Source organism: Mirounga leonina, unplaced genomic scaffold (assembly GCF_011800145.1).
Source record: "Mirounga leonina isolate KUSES-001 unplaced genomic scaffold, KU_Mleo_1.0 Mir_107, whole genome shotgun sequence".
Taxonomy (NCBI): domain Eukaryota; kingdom Metazoa; phylum Chordata; class Mammalia; order Carnivora; family Phocidae; genus Mirounga; species Mirounga leonina.
The window spans coordinates 1,774,588-1,801,369 of NW_023270233.1; the positions used below are offsets into that span (position 1 = coordinate 1,774,588).

At 35.0% G+C, this 26,782-nt stretch overlaps 1 protein-coding gene and 1 pseudogene across 1 annotated transcript in view; one reads left to right on the forward strand and one right to left on the reverse strand.

Moving 5' to 3' along the window:
* LOC118018595 (catenin alpha-3-like) overlaps positions 1-26,782 on the reverse strand; it is a 1,827,095-nt gene that overhangs the window by 81,180 nt on the left and 1,719,133 nt on the right. The window contains exon 17 of the mRNA XM_035017231.1: positions 2,769-2,874. Coding sequence (XP_034873122.1) covers positions 2,769-2,874 — 106 coding nt within the window. The remainder of the gene's footprint in view (positions 1-2,768; positions 2,875-26,782) is intronic.
* Positions 24,843-25,704, forward strand: LOC118018601 (annotated as a pseudogene).

A 26,782-nucleotide genomic window follows, 5' to 3' on the forward strand; every position in this document is an offset into this window, starting at 1 on the left:
TGTAATTTCATTTCATTTTCTCTGCATATGAACTGTACTCTGAAATGTTAGAGAATGAAACTAAATTTAACACTATATATAGATATAGATATCATAAGTCCATGTTGGGTGGAATTGAAAATTTTTTGATGTTTGATCTTCTGACTCCTTAGTAATAAATAGACTAGAAAGAATCATAAAAATTGTTAAAAAATTTTTTTTTGAACTAATTAGGTTGTTCAAAATAGAAAGCAACCAATGTTCTAGCAGATACTTTTCATAATACACATAGACACTGAAAATTGCCTTGCTTATTCATTTGCATTCCACAATAAATTTCAGATACTATTTGCTGTCTAAAATTTTTTTGTTAATCTATCAAATAATATCAGAAGCACAGTCATAGACAATCTCCCCAGATGATCTCTATAATAAGAGTCAGTTTCATAATTCTCAGTTTTTATTCTTGAGAACCTATTTGTTCAGAACAAAAGTAATTCATTTGAAACTACTATCCTATATGAAGTGGAAAAAGCCAGAGAGGGTCATCTATAATTTTTCATTATTCAATGACTTTTTCTTTAATCTTCTTTTAAAATGTAAAAGCTACATGAAAGCGAGACAATACTTTTGCTTTCTTCCATGTGATTTGGATCAAACTAAAAACAACAGTATAATGTAATAAAGCTGCATTATAAAAGTACCTGTAGCAAGGTGAATCTGATGCAATTAAAAAAAGATCAATATAAGAAAAAAAACTTCCAAGTGACACAATTTTTTGAACTTTCAAAACTGTGCATTCTGAAAGAAACAGAAGCACACTGACAGGAAGTGTTAAATATTTAAAAAGTTATCAGTAAACATAAATCTGTCTAATGCATTATAGTTTCACTTACTCTACTAGTACTTGGTCTCCCTCATAAAAGTAAATGCAATAGAATTCTAAAATACAGAAAACTGTGGGTGGATTTGTGTTTCAATCATTTATTCATACTGTTTTTTGAATTATATTAGGATAGAGTTTGTTTTTAACTGTAAATACTAAATACTAAAAAGATTAATAAAATGATTATAATGCTTAAAGTAGGAAGATACTGAAAATATACATATGTATATGCAAGAAATATTTAAAAATGTTTGTCTCTGTTAGTATTCTTGTATCTTTTCCCCTCTATCTAGAAATATCTAATAATATACTTTAAAGTTGATCATGTTTTAAAAAACAGAGACTAAAAAGAGTACATAATAAGAAGCAGCCCACCAAAGTTTCCCTCAAAGTATATAAGCAAGAAATAATATGGAATAGTCACGAAGTCAAAAAGAAAAGTGCTTTTTTTTTCCAAAGGGAAACAGATATGCATTATGATGGTGAATAATATAAAATCTACAATACTATATCTCAGTTTGAAACATTAAGTGAATTTCTCAATACATTACTAAAGAAATTGACAGATTTTTCAATTAAAGTTGGATGAAAGGTAATTAATAATGTAGCTACTGGAAGGGGAGACGAACCATGAGAGACTATGGACTCTGAAAAACAAACTGAGGGTTCTAGAGGGGAGGGGGATGGGAGGATGGGTTAGCCTGGTGATGCGTATTAAAGAGGGCACATTCTTCATGGAGCACTGGGTGTTATATGCAAACAATGAATCATGGAACACTACATCGAAAACTAATGATGTACTGTATGGGGATTAACATAACATAATAAAAAAAATGGATCTAAAAATAATGTAGCTGCTGCCTAGAAAATTGTAACAGAGACATGAGAAATCTAAAAAAAGTAACTGAGTAATGTATAGAATTGTTGAAACTAATATAATCCTGTATGCTAATTATACTTCAATTAAAAGGTAAAAAATAAAATAAAAATTAAAAATAATTTAAAATTAAGAAACAAAACAGAAAAGAGAACAAACTGTTGGTTGCCCCAGGGAAGAGGGTTGGGGGGATGGGTCAAATAGGTGAAGGGAGTTAAGAGGTACAAACTTCCAGTTATAAAATAAGTAAGGCACAGGAATGAAAAGTACAGCTTAGGGAATATAGTCAATAATATTGTAATAACCTTGTAGGATGACATATGGCAACTATACTTATCGTGCAAGCATTTTGTAAAGTATGTAATTGTCGAATCACTATGGTCTACCCCTGAAATGAATATAATATTGTATGTCAACTATACTTCAATTAAAAATGTTAAAAAAAATAAATCAAACAAACAAAAAAAGAAAGGAAGGAACCCAAGTGTTTAGAAATTTTAACATTTGTCTCTATAAGGAATATATGCTTTCCACATTTTATATCTTCACTTTAATATTCTACTATTTGTCTTAGAATTTTACATAGAATGCCAGAATATATTGTTAACACTAAAAACATAACATAATAGAATTTTGGAAGGTATTGATTTCTGAATAGCAAAAATAAGAAATCTAAGGTTAAGAAAAAAAATACTAACATTGAGTCTTAGAGCCCATGAAAATAATTTGAGTATATATGAAACTCACAAAGGTTGGTATTTTAAATAATTTTAATATATCTTTGAAGCTCAAAAATCTAGAAATAATAAAGCACTAAATAATAATAATAATACCCTAAGAAATAATTAAGCTTCCTTAGAATTAATTTCCCACTACTTGTGTACTAATTATGCAATAAGATTTTTAAATAATAATTTAGGAAAAAGTAATACAATAACATAAAAATCCAACTTTGTTTTAACGAGTGTTGCATGGCAGAGAGCAATTAGCACAGACTTTCATCATGTCCATTTTTAGAGAACTCACCTGGTTAGCAATCTGCCGAGCAAGGACATCCATCCTTGATCCTGATTCTGATATCATTTTAGCTGCATAGATCACATCAGTTGTATGCTTTAGTGGTCCTTTGCCCCTTAAAGCAAAAGAATACATGTTAGTCGCAGTGGCTTATGCTAAGATACAAATGCACACACACATGAGATTTGCACCCCCGAGTACTGGCCATTCTCTTTACATACTTCAGTTTTGGAGAGGCACCAATTAGACACCAATATTAAATGAAAAATGAAAAACAAAAGAAGTCCCATTGTGTTGAGATTCAGGAAATACTGCCAAGAAGATGAACTCCATTTGATCTTCATTCCCCAGTATTTATAATAGTAGATATTTCAAAGCAAAGGTCTTTTCCTAATTTTAAGAGAAAACATGAGATTTTGGATATTTTATATATATTCAACATTGCATTTTCATCACCAAGTGTACTTTTTATCTTTCTCTTTATAATCCTTTTTAAAGATTTTATTTATTTATTTGAGAGAGAGAGAGAAAAAAAAAAATGAGCATGAGCAGGGGGAGAGGCAGAGAGAGAGAGAGAAAGGGAGAAGGGAGCAGGGAGCCAGATGCAGGCCTCGATCCCAGGACCTGAGATCATGACCTGAGCCAAAGGCAGACTCAACCGACTGAGCCACCCAGGCGCCCCTCTAATCCTTTTTTTAAGTCTTTCAGTTAATTGCATTTTGTTTTTGCCACATTATATCTTCTCCACAATTAATTAATTGTAGTATCATAGTAACACTAAGTATGAATCTGGAGTCACACTACCTTGGACTGTTTCCAAAAACAGACCACTACTTCTTACCATTTTGTATAAGTCAAGCAAGATAAACAGCCACTCTGTGCCCCAGTTTCCTTAGTGGTAATGGGAGCACATACCACATGGAGTCACTCTAAGGATTGCTTGAGCTAATATCTAACAAGTGCTCAGAACATAGCTTTAAAGTAAATAAGTATTCAAAAATATAGGTTGTTATTGTTATGGTTGTTACTTTAAAATAATTTTGGTTCCAAATGCCATGGAATAAAAGTTGGGTTCATTTATGGGTTTTACAAGCTAGGTAAAAAAAAGAAATGCACTTCTTACACTTTTGGAGTGGGATCACATAAGGAGATATTTTTTCTATCTTCTCTTTCCTCAAAAATAAATGATTATCTGAATGAATGGAGCTTCCATACACCCCAAGCTCTCCTTTCCCTATGACCAATTCCTTACCCTCTTCTCTCTGTCAACACACTGTTCTAATTTGGTTTCTGTTCCTTGTTCCTAGCACAAAATGGGACCCTGAAGGAATCACTCACAAAAGTAAATGTTGTGATGCTTTGAAAGGAGCAGAGAGAATCAGGGAGGCTCTAGGGAAGATTAAGCCAGTCAGGGTGAGAAAAGGAAGATTCTGAGAGGCTAAAATACAGTGGAGTTAGGAGCGAAGGGGGATGAAAACAATCTCTGTCCCTGTCTTATTTACACCTTGGATGTGTCTTGAGAGTAGATGCCCTTATGTGAAATCTAAATTAGATTTATTGTTAGAGGAAAATCTCTCTTCACTAAGGAGACTGTCCCTGGGTAATAATAAAAGACAGAGAGGATTCATGCAAAGGTAAATGATGAGAGTATTCTTAGAAACCTGGATACCAAAACGCTTATGCCCTATAAGCCCAAATGGCCCTTTTGTTGCATTTTTCTTGTGATGGCTTTCAAATTTATTATAAGCATGTTTTCCTGAAAAAATGGAACTGCATTATTAACTCAATGAAAACCTGTCCTCAGTATATATGCTTATCACCATACTTCTCCTCTTTGAATCTGTTGACATAGATTGCTTTGTGATTTTTTTAAAAATTGGCATTAATTATGACAATGTTTGAGTTGCTCTTATCAAGTTTACTTAATGCATCAGGCAGAACTAGATGTTATGGGCATGGTTACTTTCAAGAAAGGCAATGTGTTTCATTATTTCCACACATCTCTAGAGAAAGTTAAACTTAAATGAGGCTGTCTAAGATTGAAAGGCAATGTATCAATTTTCCAGGTCTTAAACAATGGCCAAAAGTTGTTTCTGAGTAGAGCAGGGAACACTCTTGTAGCTTAAACAATGGACAACGAGTTACATCCAAGGAATGCAGCTAATGCACACTTCGCTGTCAAAATAATATATTTCCCCATATAAAAACCCTAGACTGATGAAAGGGAAATTACCTTTAGCTTTAAATTCATACGTTGTTATGAGACCACTATTTTAAACACATGTAGAACTTAAAAGTAATACATTATGACAGACCACAATTATTCTCTTCTTCATGTTACTAATTAAATGTATTGCCTGGCAAGCTTCCTACTGAGTGCCAAACCAAATACACATTTTACAAATGATTCCATATTATGCCAAGCTTCCAGAGGAAGCTGTAATTACTGAAATATAATAAATTTTTAACATTCCAGCCTGAAATGTGCTATGTAATGAAGGCTTTTTAAATCGGGAAATGCATTCAAAGGTTGTTTGCTGCCTTCATTTTCATAATGGGTTCTCAGGCTCTCCTGTCAGCAAATTGTGTCTTAAATCATTGATTTGGATCCGACAGAGAAAGATACCCAGAGGAGGATGGGATAAACTTTAGAAATATTTTAAAGAAACTGGAGGCCAGAAATCTCTGAAAAATAGTGGTTGCAATAATAATCTATTTCCTCCAAAAGGAGAGCAGATCTAGCTCCGGAGTAGGGAGTCTGCCATGTAATCATCAAACTATAGGTTAGAAGGTATAATGGGAAATGTTTCAATAACCCAGCAATGTTGATGCCATGGAAAAGTTTTTTAGGCATGTGAAAGGGATACCTTTGAAGCTTAATTTATTGGTGCAACAAAAACCTTTCAGCCATTTTGATGCTGCCCCGACCTTGACTCCAATTCCTCCCACATCCCCACTGCATTTCCGGACCTACCACTCCCTTCTTTCTCTTTCGATTAGCATGGAAAAAAAAAAAAAAAAGAGATGATGCAGCTGATCAGTAAAACCTCTATTAAGTAGGGATCTGGTTTAAGAATAGAAAATATCAAACAGTTTTATAGACTTATTTTGTCATTTCAGAGACAGAGAATATGTATGAAATGATTTGATGTTTTCTGCCACTGTTTAAAAACAAAACAAAAAAACTTTATTATGTATTTTGCACTTTGTAGCCCCTAAATTTTTGATAACATAATATTATGCCATTTTCAAGACCTAAAACTATCCCTTTAATTCTCTTCTCCTTTGGTATTTATATAGAATAAGTCCCATGATATTGTGGTTCACTTAGTAGATGAATACAATGACAGTATATATTTTGTTCCATAATTGTAACTAACACATTTAGCATTTTCTGTGTGCTAGACATTATTCCATACACAAACTGATTTGATCATTATAATAACATTATGAGTTTAGAATTATTATTACCCTTATCTTGCAGATGAGGAAACTGACGGATAAAGATGCTAAATATATCTTTTATTAAGTTACACAGATAGTAACTATTAGAGATGGGATTTGACCTCAGGCAATCTGGCCACAGGATCTGCCTTTAATGACTATCTTATATTTCTTCTAATAAAACACACTAATACAAAATTAAAATATTAATTTTAATTGTTAACTAGGTTTATTGTGATGATAATTTCACTATACAAATATCAAATCAATTTTTAACACCTGAAACTAATATAATGTTATATGTCAATTATACCTCAATAAAATATAATAAAATAAACATAGGAAAAAATATTATAAACATCTCCTTAGACATTGATGGCAGTTACCATGAATGCAGTAGAGAGCAAAGACAAGGATTAGATCTATGTGCTGGGTGGTTAAGAGGTTCACCAACAGCGATTTCCTCATGCACAATAGCCTCAAGAAACACATCTATCTCCTAGTCCCAACAGAATAAAAATGTGCTACGTTACATAGACATTTAAAGTAACTTATAGTTCTGGGATTTCTTTCTTGAGATACTCTTACTTTTCTCTGTTACTCATGTCAGTACCCTTCCTCCCTCTCCCACTTTCCTTGGATTCTTAACACCAAACTCAAACTCAGCCATTACATAAGCCATGCTAGAGGGGAGATTGCATTTGGATTATTTATAATACAAGACATAGAACTTTTATCTAAGAATCTTAGCTTTAGACATAGTTATTTTATTTAATTCTAACACTCAAACTTGATGTTACTATTGCAACTCTACTGAGTAAAGTGAAATGAATATAGACTCAGTAAATACATTTTGTCTGCATCCCAGTTCTGCTACTTATAAGCTATGTAGCCTTGGGTAAATAACAGTTGGTCTGAACTTATTTTCTCTTCGTTAAAATGATTGTGATACTTGCCACATGGTAAGGATTCACAAAATCATGTATTTTTCACAATATTTGGCACATATTAGATGCTCAGCAAATGTTACTTTTTTCTTTTCTTCATCCCTTTATGAATAATGGTATTTTATTAAAAAATTATGCTTTCCTTTTTTATTTAAAAATTACAGTACTTGCCAAACAATATGAACAGACTTGATTCATCTTTCTTATACCTGATGACAATATAACTCTGTATAACCTTATTCATAATATTCTTTCATAAGGTTATAAAATATATACACTCATAAACTGTGTGTTCATAGTCGTTGTTGTTCAAGGTTGTTCTTTAATTCCTTATAAGGAGTTGATTTACATTTAGTGACACCTTTTTGATAGTATAAACCTCCTAAGATAAGTGATTTAGCTCTACAAGAGTACCATCAGAATTCTCTTACTTGTAATACTGAAATTAGATACAAAAGGAAAAAAAGTAATTATCATGAAAGCAACCAAAAATGATGAGATAAAGAGAGGTACCAGACTCAAGCAAGGACACCTTGTTTTTCTACTTTTCAAACATGAAGTTTTAATTAGGCAACTCTCTACCTCCGGATGTTAATTCCTCTTGTAAAGTGTTATTCTCAAATTTTGAGAACTCTATAAAAGTCCTTGGAAAATCAGCAAGTGAATAATCTGCTAACAATCATCCTTAGCAATTAGTATCCTAAGAAACCTTTGGGATTCAAGTCAGAAAAAGGGGTTGCCCCATGAAAGAATGAAAATATTGTCTGAGAATTGTATACATATTTTTTTTCATTTCTGTTCCTCTTGTTCCATATTATTCAGAGTGGTCTAACTGCTATAACATCAAAATATCTTCAGGACTTAACCCAATAAAATGTATTCCTATCTCACATCACAGTCAGGGTAGATTATGGGGTGGTGGGCGATACAACACATAGCCATTTAAGAACCAGTCTTCCAGCTACAAGATAACCTGTTCTCTAAGGCTTCACAGCACTGTTCTGGATCTGCTGTATCCACACATCTGACATGAGAAATAAATCAGAATCTCATAGGAGATTTTAAGCATCAGGATAAGAATTAGAACATGTCACTCCGACCCATAGTCCAGAATCCAGAAACACAGACTCATATAGCTGCAAAGAGGGCTGGGATATATATTCGATTTGGGCACAGGAAAATAAGAAAACAGGGTTTTATAGCATTTTCTCTGTAAATATTCCCAGGGATGCTAAAATCCTATATTTTGTTTTTAGCAACTAAAGTCTGTGTTCCCTGTGAAGGTATTTTGGATGTCACCAAGCACTTAGGAAAAATTGGGAAAGAACCAAGGCTCTTTACCAATACAGCTGAAATTATGAGACATATACTCCACCTGGGCAGAACACCCAATTCTATTTTTTGTTTTGAAATGATCACGTAGATAGTCTATTATTAAAGTTAAAAATTACATAAGTTTTACTTTGTGCATGGTGATGATAGTCTTTAATATTCAATCTTGTATTTGTTTATGAAACAAGGATAGGGCTTATTTTAGAGATCTTTTTGGGGATCAACCTAGGGAAAATACTTTTAGTTATTATTGTTATAATTATTGCTGTTGCTGCTGCTGTAGTAATTGTTGTGTGTATGTATATGGGGTGTGCATATAGGAAGTAGGAACTCCCTTCTTTGAACCTAAAAACTGGTTTTCTAAATATATACGTGTGTGTGTATGCATTGTTTCATATATATATATATATGTATATATACATATATATGAGGCATAAATCTTTTTTAGTGTTTTTATTATTTTTGTTTTTTTTATTATGTTCAATTAGCCAACATAAATCTTTTCTGTGTTCTTCAGCCCTCAAATTCCCTAATTTACCCTTTACTTGTTAGCGTTGTATCAAATCTGAAACAGACTATAACATTTAGAGAAGGATTTCATGAAGTAGACTTAAGGGTCCCAAACACTAAATACCTGGAGGAAGCAGAAGTAGAATTAAAATGAAGCATTTCCTTAGCAAAGTTTGTTTTTAACTTGTAGGCAAAGAAGAGGCCAGCTAACCAGATGGTTTCATTTTTGTCTTTAATAACACAGATAGCCAACCTTCTCCAGTTCTTCATAAGTGTGAGGATTTCACTACTTTTTGTATAATTTTATACTGAAAGCATATATAATAAAAAAGTTTTTGTGTGCTTACTAAGTTCCAGAAACTGTTAAAATGCTCAATTTTCTAACTCAATTCTCACACCCAGCATTGCGCATCACTCCACAAATTTAAGAGTAGCCATCATATCATGGACACTCCCAGAATTGTGCATATCATAAGTTATGCACAATTCTGCTGCCTACATGTTCCTAGAATCTATTACCTATTCCAAGAATCGATTATCTTCTGTTCTGTTCTAGAATCTATTATCTTCACCCTATAAATAAGGAAACAGAAGCTTAAAAGCTCAAAGTTCCTTAACTTTTCTTCAAGGTATATGAATATTGGTTGGTCTAAATTTAAAAGCTAGGAGTTTAAGTCATTATTACCTTCAGAGCCAATTAAAAAGAGGTCATGTAGGAGGAAGTATCACCATAGGTTTTCTGTCAGTACTCATCTTGAAGCACAGAAATTCGATGGGTGGCTCTGAATTGGTGGAATGCTTCATACATTGTAAGGAAGTACACAAGAACAAGAGATTCCTAGGCATTTTTCTGAGTGGGGTTCTCTTAAAGCATCATATGCTGTCTATCTGACCAGTCCCAAAAATGATAAAATAAATAACCTCTTCTTTGATTAAATTTCTTTTATCAGCAACTTGACATTTCTCTCTCTCTCTCTCTCTCTCTTTCATTCTATTTGGGACTGAAAGCAGATATATCTAAGGGGGGGGGGAAGAAAAGAAAGAAAGTCACAATTGTGTTTTTCTCTCCCAATTGGACTTTTGACTTTCGATTCAGAGAGAGATGTAACCTAGTGGTAAGAGTCCAGGATTGACTACCAGAAGTTTTCTAGAACCAAAAATGAAGACATTAATGTTCATTTGAGAATTCTAAAACTGGTGAAAATTATTGTGTATAGGTAGAGGTTTTTTTCTAGTGACCTGAGTCCCATTTTTGACCAATTAAATAAATTGCTTTAATATCACATCTAAAGATCATAGACATCTGAGAAACATTGCTGCTCTCATCTATTCTTCCAAAGGCAAGGACATTCTGGTGCTAACCTAAAGGGAAAACCAGATTTGGGTGTTGCATGGATGTTGATTTTCACTGCTCCCTCTATCTCCACAACTGCAATCATATCTTGTATCATTTGGTCTGCTGATCCTCACACAGAGTCCTTGTATTAGTTTCCTATTGCTACTGTAACAAATTATCCCAAATTGGTGTCTTAGGACATCAGAAATTTATTATTTTACACTTCTGGAGGTCAGAAGTCCAAAATAAGTTACTTTCACGAGGCTAACGTCAAGATGTCAATAGGGCTTGTTCCTTGTAGAGGCTCTGAGGGAGAATCCATTCCCTTGCCTTTTTCAGCCTCTAGCAGCCACCTGCATCCCTTGTCTTGTGCCTTCTTCCTCCATCTTCTAAGCACATAACTATAGTTGCAACTCTGGATCACATTAGTGGCTTTCTCCTTTCTGACTTCCTGCTCCTTCTTGTAAGGACTTCTGTGATTACTTCGTACCCATCCAGATAATACAGGATAATATTCCCACTTCAATATCCCCAATATAATCACATTTATGAAGTCTCTTTTGTGGGGGTGCCTGGGTGGTACACTCAGTTAAGTGTCTGAATTTTGGTCTTGATCTCAGGGTCATGAGATCAAGCCCCACACTAGGCTCCCACAGAGTCTGCTTGAGATTCTCTCTCTCCCTCTTCCTCTGTCCCACCCCCCGCACTCGTTCCATCTCTCTCTCTCTAAAGTAAATAAATCTTTTTTTATAAAAAAAAGTCTCTTTTGCCATAGAAGGTGACATTCACAGGTTCATAGGATTCACAGGATTAGGAAGTGGACATCTTGGAGAGCCATTATTCAGTTTACCACAGCCCTCATGAATCACTACCAAGTAGTCCGACTTGGTTCCTATGAGGGAGCTACTGGTTTTTCTGGACATGGATCAAATCAGCTGAACAAATTGACAGTGCTCTGGTGGATGCTTCTCCAGCTTGCTAGTTTTTTGTTTTTTGTTTGTTTTGGTTTTTTTCACATGATCTGTATTATTCTAACTTCCAGTAAAAGTGTCAGGTGCTTGGTTCTTAATGGTTTGCTAGCTGTATGTCCCTTTACTTACAATTCATATAAAATAGTGAGGACTGGGGAAATTTGGAAACCTGGAAAAACCAGAGTTTCCTGGAGAGATACTTTATGTGCTTGCTGGTGCTCTCCTCTACACACACCCCCCCTTTACACTACACATTAATTTTAGCATGCTTTTCTTTTCTCCCAGGGCTACACAGGACACACAACCACTGAAAGCACATCAGACTCCAGCCTGGGGCAAGAGGACAGAAGGCATCCTTTCTGGTGTAGGTGGGGAAAGTTTCTCAGGTGATTATTACATGTTGTCATTTTTTCTTTGGGACCTACAGGCTTTGAAAACTCTGGAACATGATTTCATAAGACATTGAAGAACTAGACACACTGCATACCAAAAGGAGTCATTTAAGGAGAACATTACAGTTAAAATCACTTAAGATATCTCTTGCAAAGAATTGGTAATTGAAACTGAAATAAGGGATAAACTTCTCACTGCTGGCTCTCCAGACTCATAAGGGTAGTGAGCACTGACAAGGAAATCCATTTGTATCTTTCCCCGTGCATGGGAAAGTAACCCCTCCGGCATCCTCTCCCCAAAAAAAGACTTTAAGTCGTTGTTCATCAATACCCTCTCAGGACGTAATGGGAAATCTGTACTCAGCACCAACATTTGAAAACAGGTCTTTTCTGGCCTTCCACACATTACTTCTCTGAGTGTGCACGTTAATCAAAGCCAGTGCACTGTAAAGACAATCACACTCTCTGACTGTGGACGTCCCTCTTCTTCCTGCTGGCCTTAGCCTCCGCATTAATCATGTACATGATCTCTTCCAGAGCCTGGGCATTTTTTCAAGCTTCCCCTTAAACCACTGTGATGTACTGGCTGCTCCTGCTTTTTGAATAGCAGACCAAATTTTATGGGTTTAGAAAATAATCACTTTCTTTTTTATTATTATTTTTTTATTATGTTATGTTAGTCACCATACATTACATTATTAGCTTTTGATGTAGTGTTCCATGATTCATTGTTTGCGTATAGCACCCAGTGCTCCATGCAGAACGTGCCCTCCTCAATATCCATCACCAGGCTAACCCATCCTCCCACCCCCCTCCCCTCTAGAACCCTCAGTTTGTTTGTCAGAGTCCATAGTCTCTCATGGTTCGTCTCCCCCTCCGATTCCCCCCCTTCATTTTTCCCTTCCTACTATCTTCTTTTTTTTTTTAACATATAATGTATTATTTGTTTCAGAGATACAGGTCTGTGATTTAACAGTCCTACACAATTCACAGATGAACGTAATATAATTTAGCTTTTATTATATAGCATTTGACCTCCTTGAAGCCTACATACCAACTCACTTCCAACTCTGGTCACAGCCTTATGTTATCCTAAGGTCCAATTGAACAAACACATGGGAGTGAAAGGGTTACTAACTTAGTCAAGACCTACCATAGATTAAATAGACTGGACACACGCGGTGCCAGGGTCTGGCTTGCCACCAGCCTCTGGCCTTCCTACTGCTTCTGGCAAAGAGGAAAACTGCCTATCGATCTTTAGCAGGGCCTCCCTCCCTTCCCTAGTCTAGTTGGATATAGCTACAGTTTATTAAATTTTAAGATACTACAAAGCCTACCATTTTCAATTGGCTTATTCAGATCGAGCGTGACTTGATACACACTGTTTTATGCAGGTCGTTTTCATGCTAATGTGCCAGTCTTGCTGCTTTCCATTGATTTGTATGCTTTATTGAATTTATTTTATTGTACAGTGACCCAAAGCTGATTTCTTTAAAGTAAAGGGTATGGTTTTAAAATATGAATGAAATAATCTGCTCTAGTTTCAGACACACATTATTTTTTTACTGTCTCCCTCTGTCAGGCCTGATACCCAATTATTTATCTAATGCTATGTGAGACAGCATACTTAACGCCTCCTCGGTTAAGAGAAGTTAAATCAATATCATTGTAAAACCTCATGATGCGACATCATGCCCAGCTGTGCGATCCACCCTCTTGTCTATGTGTGCTGGCCTTTGCCCTAAAAATCTCTTGCCTTGGAATAAAATAGACTCATGCCATACTTAGTTATTTAGACCTGCTTTTATATTGGAGGGCTCAGTCTGGAGGGTCACATGTCACTATCAGACTGAACTACCTTAAAAGGACCTATAACCCAGTTTCGAATTTTGTGCTTAATGATTTATTTCTTATTAAACCAAAATTACAATAGAAAGGAATAGAAAAGAAAGTCAGGGCTTAGATTTTCTTTTTTCTTCCTTTTTCCTTTTTTTTTTTTGGTAACGTTCTAGACTTGTTTTGTTCTTTGTTAGGCATGGGTGCTCTGTTGCTGTCTCAGCAGTGCCTTGGGTCAAGGTGTCAGTTTGCATGGGACCATAGATCTCCTCCACCCTTCTCTATGAGGGGTCTGTTTCATTCAAGGCCTGCCTGTTCTCTTTCTGAAAATAGGCCTCAAAGGTTTCCTGAAATTCTTCTGAAAACTTTAATGATGGCATGCAAGCATATTGAACTTGACTGAGATAGCTGCCTTTCTCTCCTGCCTAGAGCTCCTCCCTAAACCCCCATGTTTTTTTTATTTTTTACTTTTTGAAAATATTGAAAAATGTGAGATACTGGGTCTTCAATTAAGGGGGGGTGCGTATCTGGGAAGAAAATAATAGGAAACCAGAACATCAACGGCCATAGGATAAGATGTTTACTCTGAATAAAATCCAAATTTGTCACTCTCAAGAGGAAGCTCACAGAATTCATTTCTATGGCTTGCAGTCTGGGGCTGAATAAAGTTTTTCCCCCAATGGGAAAAAAATGACATTTTCCCAGAGGCTAAAGTCATTAAGATTGTGACTGTTCCATGGCTGGGAATTGGAGGTTCTGCTCTGTCTTCTGAGAGTTCAGCTTGGACATCCTTTATAGTTTTGCTTATGCCAGGAGCTGGCATTCTTAAGACATCCCCTCTTTACATTGAACTTTTGGTGCTTTGAATAGCAAAACATTCATAGTTTTAGCCAAATACATTGTTTTGGGGCCTTTATTCAGCCTGCTCTGTCAAGCATAGGATGAGATAACACATATTTTACCTTCATCTCCTCTCTCTATATATATTTACTTATGTTACATGTGTGCTAATAAATTATGCATATTATAAAAGATATATAGAAATAGAAATTATAAAGAGATCAATTAAAGATGAAAAACCATTTTAAATTTCTTGTTAATGATAATGGCATTAAAAACAATCTCAAGACACAATATACCCTTAAGGAGAAATTTAACATGAGTGTTAGAGAGTGTAAATCCATTCTTCAAGCAGTCTTTGTAAATACTAATTTTATTGGCCCAGTTCCTGTCAATTTTTTATTAATTCATCATTGATTTTTAGCTTTGTAATGGGGCTGACCAGTATCTCCTCTTCGGAATAAAGAGAATTGTCAACTCTGATATCTTGTTCTTTGGAAATATTTCCCTTTTAATTATCCTCAATCCATTTTTTTTTCTAAAAATTTAAAAACAGATCCAATTTAATGAAGGTTAGCTTAGTTAAAACTAGATAGCATAATTCATAAATCCAGTTAACTGGGTACACATTAAGTGTGATATGTTGAAAACTACTGAACAAGTGAAGATATCATAATCAATCCTTCTAAGCTGTAGAACTCTCTTGTCTGCAATATGTAGTAAAGGAGAGTATCAGCATCAATCATGTATAAAATAGTCTTAAGAATACAATTCTTAATATTTCTGATAACAAACATAAATAAAATTTCAAATGTTTTCTTTCCACTCTCCAACAGAATAGCTAACAGCTCCACTTTAGAGATTACCATTTAAACACATAGCTCAAATGTTATCTTTTCCAGATAGTCTTTCCAGTTGTCTAAAGCAGGAAATATATATATTTAGTCCCCCTGACATTTCTGCCATCATACAGTACCTCTCTTGATATTGTCATCCCTTCCTGCCTTAGAGTTATGTATATGCATGTCTTAACTCTTGAACTAAGACTCTAAGCTTATTGGGGAATGGTCCATCGATAATTCATACTTGGGTTTCCCAGAACATCTGGAGGCAGAGAAAGCAGTAGGGAGACAAGCCATGGACTTACGTATAGTTCTTTCAAAAATAAATATTTCAAGAGATAAGTTAATCAATTCTCTTATCCCAGTTGCAAAGAAAAGAATACAAACCCATGAAGTTTATTTTGTATTCTTGCCTCTATTAGGTATATCAAATAATAGATTGCCAGAAGGCATGAAAGAGAAGAACTATAAATAAGAGTATATTTATTTTAAAGGTTCAAAATAAATGTCAAATTCACAACGGATAATCACCTTTAGCATCTGAAAGGAGGCAATGAATGATTATCCTGAGACACTACTTTATCTAAAATTTTTAAAGATGCACATATGTATCTTACATATACTCATGTATAATACATCTTCCTTCTCCTTTTCTAAATTAGTTCTGAATAGAATTATAAGTGACCATAAGAACATGTTTTTATTGGGGCGCCTGGGTGGCTCAGTTGGTTAAGCGACTGCCTTCGGCTCAGGTCATGATCCTGGAGTCCCGGGATCGAGTCCTGCATCGGGCTCCCTGCTCAGCAGGGGGGTCTGCTTCTCCCTCTGACCCTCCCCCATCTCATGCTCTCTCTCTCTCTCAAATAAATAAATAAATAAAATCTTTAAAAAAAAAAAGAACATGTTTTTATTATTCCTAACTTTATTGGGTATAAGAGAAGGAAGCATAATGTAAGTTAAAGAACCAAAAACAGTTTATCCCTGTAAGCACAGATGCTATAGTAAAGACAACAGGAATTATTTTTAGGTGCTTTTTAGAGCAGCAAAGAACTAAAGGTGAAAGATGAATTCAAATTGAAAGCCAGAAACATTACAATTAAGAAAAAAAGTCCAAGGAACAAAAGGACTACTTATTTTTAAAAATAGATGCTATTTCTAGAAACATGGCAAATACTTGAAGGGCTGGGAATTGGAGGTTCTGCTCTGTCTTCTGAGAGTTCAGCTTGGACATCCTTTATAGTTTTGCACACATTCAGCCCCCGAGGAGCACCAAAGTGAGATTAATGATTTCATTTTCTTTTCAAAGGTTATGTTCCCGTCATTAAGCCATGCACATAACTAACTATGGGAAGGTGGGCCAGGCCAGACTGAGAGAAGTGCAGAGGTTTCTGCTGGGCCAAGTTGAACAAAAGTAAAGGGAAGTCAAATCATGTGCACTGTAGCTTATACTAAGGATTCAGAAGTCCATACCCCACTACTAGACAGAAGCCTCTTGCCACAGTCTTGCTCTTGGAATCAAAGTTCCATATCAACCACATGAGAAGAGATTCTTGGTAAGCATGCTCATATATTCCTGCTGCAGTTTTGATTTTAACAATGAACAAGTACATGATATATTGTCTCTGGCAATGGAACTCACCCTTTTCCATGGAATGACACTTCATCTTGGCTAATCTTGTGTTGGATTGAAACACACATTCTGCCTCATCTCTGACCTCAAACAGCCTATTGCTTGGAAATGGATGAAGCCCCAGTTTAGAGATCTTAGCCTACCTGGTCACCATGGGTGCCACTCTCAAATCCCTATCAGATATAATCATTTTCTCTCTTGGTTCTACCCCCTCCTCTCTGCTTCCCTCTTGGTCATACCTTCTCTGCGCAATCTCACCTTGTATGTTTTATCTTATTTTTCTCCCTCTTTTTGTTGTTTTCTCTCTTATTCTTTGCCTCTTCTCTTTTTTTTTCTTCTCCCCATTCTGCTGCTAGTTAAAACTGGAGATACTTGTTAGTCTTACTTGTGGATAAAACAGATTACAGACCCTTCGTTTCATAGATGTTTTAATGTTACCCATAACAGTAAGTTTCAGTTGTATGATATTTTACAAACAAAAAACCACTTTCCCACAGATTATTGATTTTGATATGTGTTGAATTTGATATACTAACAAACCTGAAGTATAAGAATGACAGATTATCAGATATATATATATATATGACTGATATATATATATACACCCAGTGAAGTTGAGAGGCAAATAAACATATAAAATAAATAATAAGACAGTTTCAGATGTTAATAATAGCAAGATGAAAACCGAGTAATATCATAAAATACCTGGTTGGGACAGAGAATATTGGTTGAAGGAGAAAATAATTAATGTCTGTACCAAGTTTGGGATTGACAGGTGAAGCCATATAATAACATTAGTTGAGTGTGAGTAAGAAAAAAAATATAGGTCTTACATCCTAGAGACCAGCTGGAGTTGTGAAAGTGATCCACAGACTATTTCCAAAGGAACTAATTTCTTCCTTGAATAAGTACTATAAACCATATATAATGATATTAAAGGATAAAAGTAAGTAAAATGAGATAAGTGAATGAGAAACAGCTAATCAGAGTGGACGTGAATCATGATACTTTATAATCACAAATGCCTTTGAACTATACAATTATAGAAACTGATAGTTGAACAGGAACTTGATGACCAATTAGCCTAGGTTCTCTCAACTGTGGAAATAATTTCTCCAACCTCCATGACTAATAGTTCTCTAATTTCTGCTGGCATATTTCCAGACTGGGGACTTGTAACTCCTTGGGATAGGTTTTTGTTTTGTTTTGGTTTGTTTTTTTGTTTTTAGCTTGACAGCTTTAACTGCTAGTTATTTCTTTAAATTGAACAAAGATCTCCTGAATTCTTCACAGTGGTTCTAACTCTGTCCTCTGGAGCAACACAGAAAGCATCTCCTGTGAGAATGAAGGGTTAGATTCAGGTATTTGGCATGTTTGTTAAGACGCCATTGTATTTTCTGAAAAATACAGTCTAGAATACTGAGGAAGAAAAAGGACATTTAAAAAATTAACAGAATGAACAAGCCAAGAGGAAGAAGAAAAAAAAGTAGCAACTAATAAGCTTGCTGTATTGATCCAAACAAGGGAGGAAGAAAAGAGATAAGGAGAAAACACCTGATGCTACAGTCAAGATTTGGTCACATGGGAAAGCTCATGTGACCCAGTGTTCTTATGGAAATTCACCTGCTCTACAAAGAGAAGACAACATCAAAGTTTCAGAGAACAAACTGAGCCCTCTCAGGTAATCTCAGCAACAAACAGCAATTAATAAAGGGGGAAATTTTGAAAGACTTAAGGCCAAGTTTCTGTGAAGAACAAAAGCTGCACAATATAGGCTGTGGAGGTCTGGGTAGCTTCATGGAAGGGTAGTGAGAGAAAAGAGGAGGAGGAAGAGAAACCCTACCATTTGTATTTCAACCTTCAGTTTGAACTAAATTTATTGTAAGATGATATTTGAACTTCAACACAGAACTAGATATTTTATCATCTAACCATGATTATGAATAAAAATAAGTCAGTTAATAAATGGAAATAGGTGTAAATTAAGCAATTTTGAAATATTCATTATGGTTAATTTACCATCACCTGAAAATATACATATAACTCAGTTCTCTGTAAAAGTCTTATCTCCTTACAGACAACTTTCAGACTGTCATTCTTGTGTGGCACCCATAACATTGCTCCCTCAGATGTTTATTTTAACCACTATCCTTGGATTTTCCTACTACTCCATTTATAACTAGTTTCTGTAAGAACTGATGCTCTTACCAGTAGGAACTAGATGCCAATTTGCTACCATTTTGGGGGGTGGAGTGAAGAAGCCACCACTCAAAAACACTACTTTAAAATGGGTTAGACTTCAAGTTCCTATAGAAATACATGAATGCAGTTAGTACTTGCATATGATGTTGGAATTTCTTGAGACAAATACTTAATAATCTGGCATAGTTAACTAGTACACACTCCCTTAGATTGATACTTGCCTAAATATCATATAAGTTTGCATAAGAAATGTTCCATATTTGGAGTTGTACTGAGAAAAGTAAGCACATTTGTATAATAAAACACGCCCTCAGCGCAGTTCATACTTATTTTTGGTTTTATACACACATTTATTTCTTTGATAATACACATTGCTTATTTATTAAATTTATTCAAATAATAAATATTTCTTTACACATGATATTTCTCTATACTGCTTTCATGGAATATGCTCCTAGGGGAAGAGAATGTATTAGTTTCAAGAGTTTACTACATTATAGAAACCATTGTATTGAGTGGATCATTGTTCAATAAATAAATAAACCTTTGTCAAAAATTGAGTGACTTACATATGTGATTATCAATTAAAATTACATGTTCTCAATGATCACAAATTTAAAATAATTGGTCCAATATATATACACACATACACACATATATACATATATATAAATACAAACACACACACACACCACATCATTAATGTACTTTTAACCAATAATTTCAAATATTTGGGCAATAGGCTTTGATTTCAGAGATCTTTTAATCATTTAAAATAAAAAACACTTTTTTATTGAGCAAAATTATTTTAGCAGTTGAGTTTTAGTAAAACAAATAGAGTAAAGTAATGAAATTTAATTTAGGCATCACATTGTAGAGGAATATGACCAAAGTTTTAAATTTACATTTTGGGTTAGCCATGCTTCTAGAACATCTGTTATGCTATTATGACAGGTGTTTATTAATATGGATGTCTAATCAAATTTCTTGGTTGCTAATAGCCTGGCAATTCAACATCTAAATATTGTCAAAATCCTTGATCATACGTTGAAAACTGTGGATAATTGATTCAAGGCTGTTTCCCTTGACTAGATTAAAAAATTAAAACCTGTTCTGTATACTTTCCTTGAGAATCTCAATATTTTTCTGAGATTTCTAAAATGTTTCAGTAATGAGAACTCATAAAGGAATAAAAGCCTTTTATAAGCTAAAATGTGTCTTGATTCAAATTTCTTTGGGCCCTTCATTTTTCAAATACAAATGAAATTATTTTTAATGCCCTGTGCTGGGAGTGAGTTCATAGAGGATGATCAGTAACAAAGTAATACAATTTATATAAATAAATAAATACACACAGACACACACACACACACACACACAGAGAAAGGCTTACAGAAAACCCTTTTGGGTACATGCAAGCTCAGATTTTAGAATTAAATTTGCTTAAAATTATTTAATAAGTTCTGAGTAGTAGGAGTCAACAAGAAGCAATTTGGTAGCCTTCAGCACTTTGGTTGAGTAACTTCAACAGATGGCATTTACATCTTAGACCCTGAACTGGAATTTCTTTTTAAATATATGAGGGCATGACACACATCTCAAGGAAATTTCTGTGGTAATAGTATAAATGGAAATATTTGAGGGTTTGAAACTTAATAATTATAGATTCTGAAAGTTTAGAATTTATTTCCTTCTGGCACAATTTACTTCTATCATTTCTATGAAGATGTTTGCCTTTTTTATCTATAATGGTTGAATATGTGATTTTGTTCCAGTATCAGCACTGTCCAATAGAACTTTCTGCAATAATGGACATGTTCTCTATGCTATCCAATGTGGTAACCTAGAAACATGTGGCTATTGAGCATTTGAAATATATCTTTATAACTATGACCCTGAATTTTTGATTATATTAGTTTCAATATATACAGTCATGTTTGTCTAGAAGCTATTGTCTGGGATGGTGCAGGTCTAAATCATATGATATGACTTCAATTTAATATAATTTGCTCACTGGAGTTTAGAATAATGATAAATTACATAGATACTTGTGTTAGAATTTCTTGATTTTTTTAATCTATTGAAAGGAAAATAATATTAACATCATCTAATAAACTAGTCATCTTTCTAGACATTGTTTGCATGGTAGAAATGAAGCCACAATAGCAATGAACATATTTCATTAGATTGTGAATATATTCACAATTTTTTCCACATAACCTAGATCAGGACAAGCTTTGGCATAAAAGCCAAATTCAGCCTACCACCAGTTTTTGTAAATACAACTTTATTGAAACACAGCCACACTCATCCACTTATGTATTGTCTATGAGTACTTGGGTCCTATAGTAACAAAGCTGAGTAGTAAGGATTGAGACCATGTAGCCTGCAGAGCCTAAAATATTTACTATCTGGCCCTTTCTGGAAAATGTTTGCCAACCCCTGATGTAGATGAATGGTTGTGTAATAAATGTTAGTATAAAGGCTCTCTTATGGAGAGATACACTTTTCTCAGTTCATTCACCATGTATAAGATATAATAGATAATATATATCATGTTAATATGTAATTCATTATACATAATATAACCTATACACTTATATGCAGATATATGCATGTACGCATTTACATAATTAAATATTCAACAAATAAAATCCTATGTGTTTTCATCCAGTTCTGTAGTAAATTTGATGCACGATAATTTATATCATCTGTTTTCTAATTTAAGTAAAAGGGAGGAGCTAATATGTCTCCATCTGGAATCTTGGTGATCAGAGAGTATTTGAGCTAGAGTGGAATATAAAAGCACATTCCAAGCTCATTTTAAAGATAATGGTCTGAAAATTGTGAGATGTCTAAGGACACCAAAGGTAATAACCAGCTAATCAATATTCAGTTGTTGAAACGCATCTATTGAAATATCCACCCAATTAGGTCTATGTACTATGCAGAATTCAGAAACATAGCACCTTAGGAACTCCAGATACAGCCTGGGAAGGAAAGCCTCTGAGATGTCACTCTGGCTGTTCTATATGACATACACCCTCATCTCAACCAAATTAGATTCCCATCTTGGTTCTGTAGTATGTATATTCCACACCACCAGCTGATATTAGGATGCAGAGGAGAATGGCATGTACAAAGGAACACTTATGGTCTATCATTTAATGATAGAAACAACAAATGACCTATCTATCCCAGAGGATACACTCTAACTGCTCAATTGAAGCACTTAGAACATAAGCTTTATTTTACTCATAGTAATTTTGAGTTGTTCTGAAGACTTACTCCAAGATAGAAATAATCCCATTGGATTACATTACAATAGTCTAAAAAACAAGTCTAATTTCATTGGGATTTGTTTACAGAATGTCATACAGAGTTAATAGAAATCCTTACATTAAAATTTACTTTCTGACCTCAGTAGAATATGTACTTACTTTTCTGTCTTTATATAAGAAATGTATATAAGACAGATATGCTTCTTCTCAAAGATAATCTGAAATATCTGTTTGGTATAAGTTTCAAGGTAAAAATATAACATCATTACTTTCACAAGGGACTTTCATTAAAACCACCTTAGAGGCTTCTGAAAGGTGTCAAAGAAAATAGTTATAATTCCAATTAGTGTATAATGACAGAAACAGGTATTTCAAACTCTGCGTTGAAGGGTCTTTCACCTTTACCAGAGTAATCCTCACTTATCGGATGCTTAAATAAAAATTAATGTCTCAGCTTGGGTCTTTTTATCTCTCTTCTTTCAGTTTAACAGTATAAATATTGGGTTTATAGTAATATATAAATATATCAGGTATATAATTAAAGTGTTCAATACAATCTGAACTATACAGATGCCTGAACCACATTTTCACTTTTCAGCAATGTGTATGGATTTAGACCTTTGACTGGTTTGTGGAATGCAGAGGTACTCAAAAAAGAACCAGTCAGTCATTTCAATTGCATTACTTTGTACAACTCAGAATATTTATAATATGCTTCTCTCACTTTTCTGAACCACTGTTCTTATGCCAGTGTGATGCCTTATTTGTCCTCTGAAATCAGTCAGGTGGGGATAAAGATGACAAAAACTAAAACAAAAACAAACTTGTCTCCATATTTTATTATTCCAAAGTTAGCTGTGACCAGAGCAGCCAAGGGAGAGTTCCAAGTAAAGTTCCGGATAGTAAGGACTATGAGTAGCAAGAATTAAACATTACCTCTGGCATTTCTGATGGAAGAGACAACTAAAGCTCTCCATGAATTCTTCTAATTATCTATATCACCAACGAAAATATTATGGAATTTTATTTGAAAAACAAGAAAGCAAAATCACTGCAGCCCGTGCCATATCTGTGAAAACTTGGCCAACTGACACCATGACAGTGAGGTGGTAAGTTAGGGCTAATGACCTCCAGTGACTAAAGAACCTCTGAACATCTTGGGTGTGAATGGGCACATAAATAAGAGACAGTGTGGAGCATCCTAAATATTCATAGTGCCAAACAGAACAATTGTTAACTGACAAGATGCTATGCATCACATCTCTGGTGTGACAACTGAGAAAATGCATTTTGTTTGTGGTGGCAATTCAGAATGACATATTTATAAGTACAGATATACCTCGAGATATTGCAGGTTTGCTTTCAGACCACGACAACAGAGTGAATATGGCAATAAAGTGAGAAAAACTAATTTTTTTGGTTTCCCAGTGCATATAAAAGTTATGTTACACTATGCTGTAGTCTATTAAATGTGTAATAGCATTATGTCTAAAAAAGTGTATGTACCTTAAAAAATACTCTATTGCTAGTAAGTGCTAACCATCATCCGAGCTTTCAGCATGGGGTAATCTTTTTGCTGATGGAGGGTCTTTGCCTCAATATTGATGGCTGCTGACTGATCAGGGTGGTGGTTGCTGAAGGTTGGGATGATTGGCAATTTCTTTTTGTTTTTTTGTTTGTTTGTTTAAAGAGTGACAGAGAGAGAGAGTATGATGGAGGGAGGGGCTAAGGGAGGGGGAGAGAGAGAATCTTAAGCAAGTTCCACTCCTAGCATGGAGCCCAACACAGAGCTCGATCCCATGACCCTAAGATCATGACCTGAGCTGAAATCAAGAGTCAGGTGTTTAACCAACTGAGCCACCCAAGGGACCGAGCAATTTCTTAAAATAATGAACTTAGCTGCATCGACTGACTCCTCCTTTCAGGAACAATTTATCTGTAGCAAGCAATGTTGTTTAATAGCATTTTACCCACAGCAGAACTTCTTTCAAAATTGGAGTCAATCCTCTCATACCCTGCTGCTGCTTTATAAACTAAGTTTATATAATATTCTAAATACTTCTTGTTATTTCAACCATCTTCACAACATCTTACCAGGAGTAGATTCCATCTCAAGAAACCACTTTTAAACCACTTTCTTTGCTCATCCATTAGAAGCAACTCCTCATCCTTTCAAATTTTATCATTAGATGTCAGCAATTCAGTCCCATCTTCAGAGTCCTCTTCTAATTCTAGTTCTCTTGCTCTTTCCACCACATCTGCAGTTACTTTGTCCACTGAGGTCTTGAATCCCTTCAAAGTCCAAAGTCATCCATAAGTGTTGGAATCAACTTCTTTTCTTTCAAACTCCTTTTTACATTAATATTTTGATTTCTTCATGAATCATAATTATTCTTAATGGCATCTAGAATGGTGAACTCTTTTGAGAAGGTTTTCCTTTTGCTTTGCCCAGATCCATCAGAGGAATCACTATCTATGAAAGCTATAGAATTATAAAATGTAATTCTAGAGATCCCCGAGTGGTAGTTTCGGCAACCCTCCTGAACCCGCACCTCTGCAGGAGGCCGCAGCCAGACCCACGCCAGGACCATGTTTTGCAACCAGTATGATAATGGTGTCACTGTTTGGAGCCCTCAGGGCAGGATTCATCAAATTGTGTATGCAAGGGAAGCTGTCAAGCAAGGTTCAGCCACAGTTGGTCTGAAATCAAAAACTCATGCAGTGTTGGTTGCACTGAAGAGAGCATAGTCAGAGCTTGCAGCTCATCAGAAGAAATTCTCCATGTTGACAACCATATTGGTATCTCAATTGCAGGACTTACTGCTGATGCTAGACTGTTATGTAATTTTATGTGCCAAGAGTGCTTGGATTTCAGATTTGTATTTGACAGACCTCTTCCTGTGTCTCGTCTTGTATCTCTAATTGGAAACAAGGCCCAGATACCAACAGAACGATATGCCTGGGACCATATGGTGTTGGGCTGCTTATTGCTGGTTATGATGATATGGGCCCTCACATTTTCCAAACCTGTCCATCTGCCAACTATTTTGACTATAGAGCCATGTCCATTGGAGCCCATTCTCAGTCAGCTCGTACTTACTTGGAGAGACATATGTCTGGGTTTATGGAGTGCAATTTGAATGAACTGGTTAAACATGGTCTTCATGCCTTACGAGAGACACTTCCTGCAGAACAGGACCTAACTACAATGAATGTTTCCATTGGAATTATTGGTAGAGACTTGGAGTTTATGATTTATGATGATGATGATGATGTATCTCCATTCCTGGAAGGTCTTGAAGAAAGACCACAGAGAAAGGCACAGCCTGCTCAACCTGCTGATGAACCTGCAGAAAAGGTTGATGAACTGATGGAACATTAAGTTACAAGCCAGTCTATACGTTTATTATCAAATCTGTAAGAATGCAGGAACATGTACTGATGACAATAATCTACACTTAGGAATCAGTCCAGATGTGTTTTTCCTTAGCAACTTGTCTGAAACCATATAATGGTGTGCATTTTTCTTTGAGAGGGTCTATATAATCATTTTCTAGAAAGTATAGGTATCTGTACTGATGTTTTTATATGAGGAACATAGTGTCTTTGTGGTTTTAAAGACAACTGTGAAATAAAATTTTTCACCTGCCTGTGTAAAAAAAAAAAAAAATTGTAATTCTAAAATAATAAGGTTTGAAAGTCAAAATTACTCCTTGATCCATGGACTGCAGAACGGATGTTGTATTAGCAGGCATGAACACAACATTAATCTTATTGCATATCTCCATCAGAATGCTTGGGAAACCAGGTGCATTGTCAATGAACAGTAATATTTTGAAAAGAATCTTTTTTGAGCAGTAGGTCTCAACAGTGGGCTTAAAATATGTTGTAAATAGATGTGCCTTCATCCAGGCTTTGTTGTTCCATTTATAGAACGTAGGCAGTGTAGATTTAGCATAATTTGTAAGGACCACAGGACTTTTGGAATGGTAAATGAGTATTGGCTTCAACTTAAAGTCACCAGATGCATTCAACTCTAACAAGAGAGTCAGCCTGTCCTTTGAAGCTTTGAGTCAGACAGATTTCTCTTACTAAGAAGGTCTTAGATGGCATCTTCTTCCAATAGAAGGCTGTTGTTTCATCTACATTGAAAATCTGTTGTTAGTGTAGCCAGTTGAATTTATTATTTTAGCTAGATCTTCTGGATAACTTTGTGCAGCTTCTACATCAGCACTTGCTGCTTCCTTTACCTTGCACTTATATGTTATGGAGATGGCTTCTTCCCTTAAACCTCATGAGCCACTTCTACTAGCTTCAAACTTTTCTACATCAGCCTCCTCACCTCTCTCAGCCTTCACAGAATTGAAGAGAGTTAGGATCTTACTTCAGATTAGGCTTTGGTTTAAGGGAATGTGGTGGCTGGTTTGCTCTTCTATCCAGACCACTAAAATTTTCTCTGG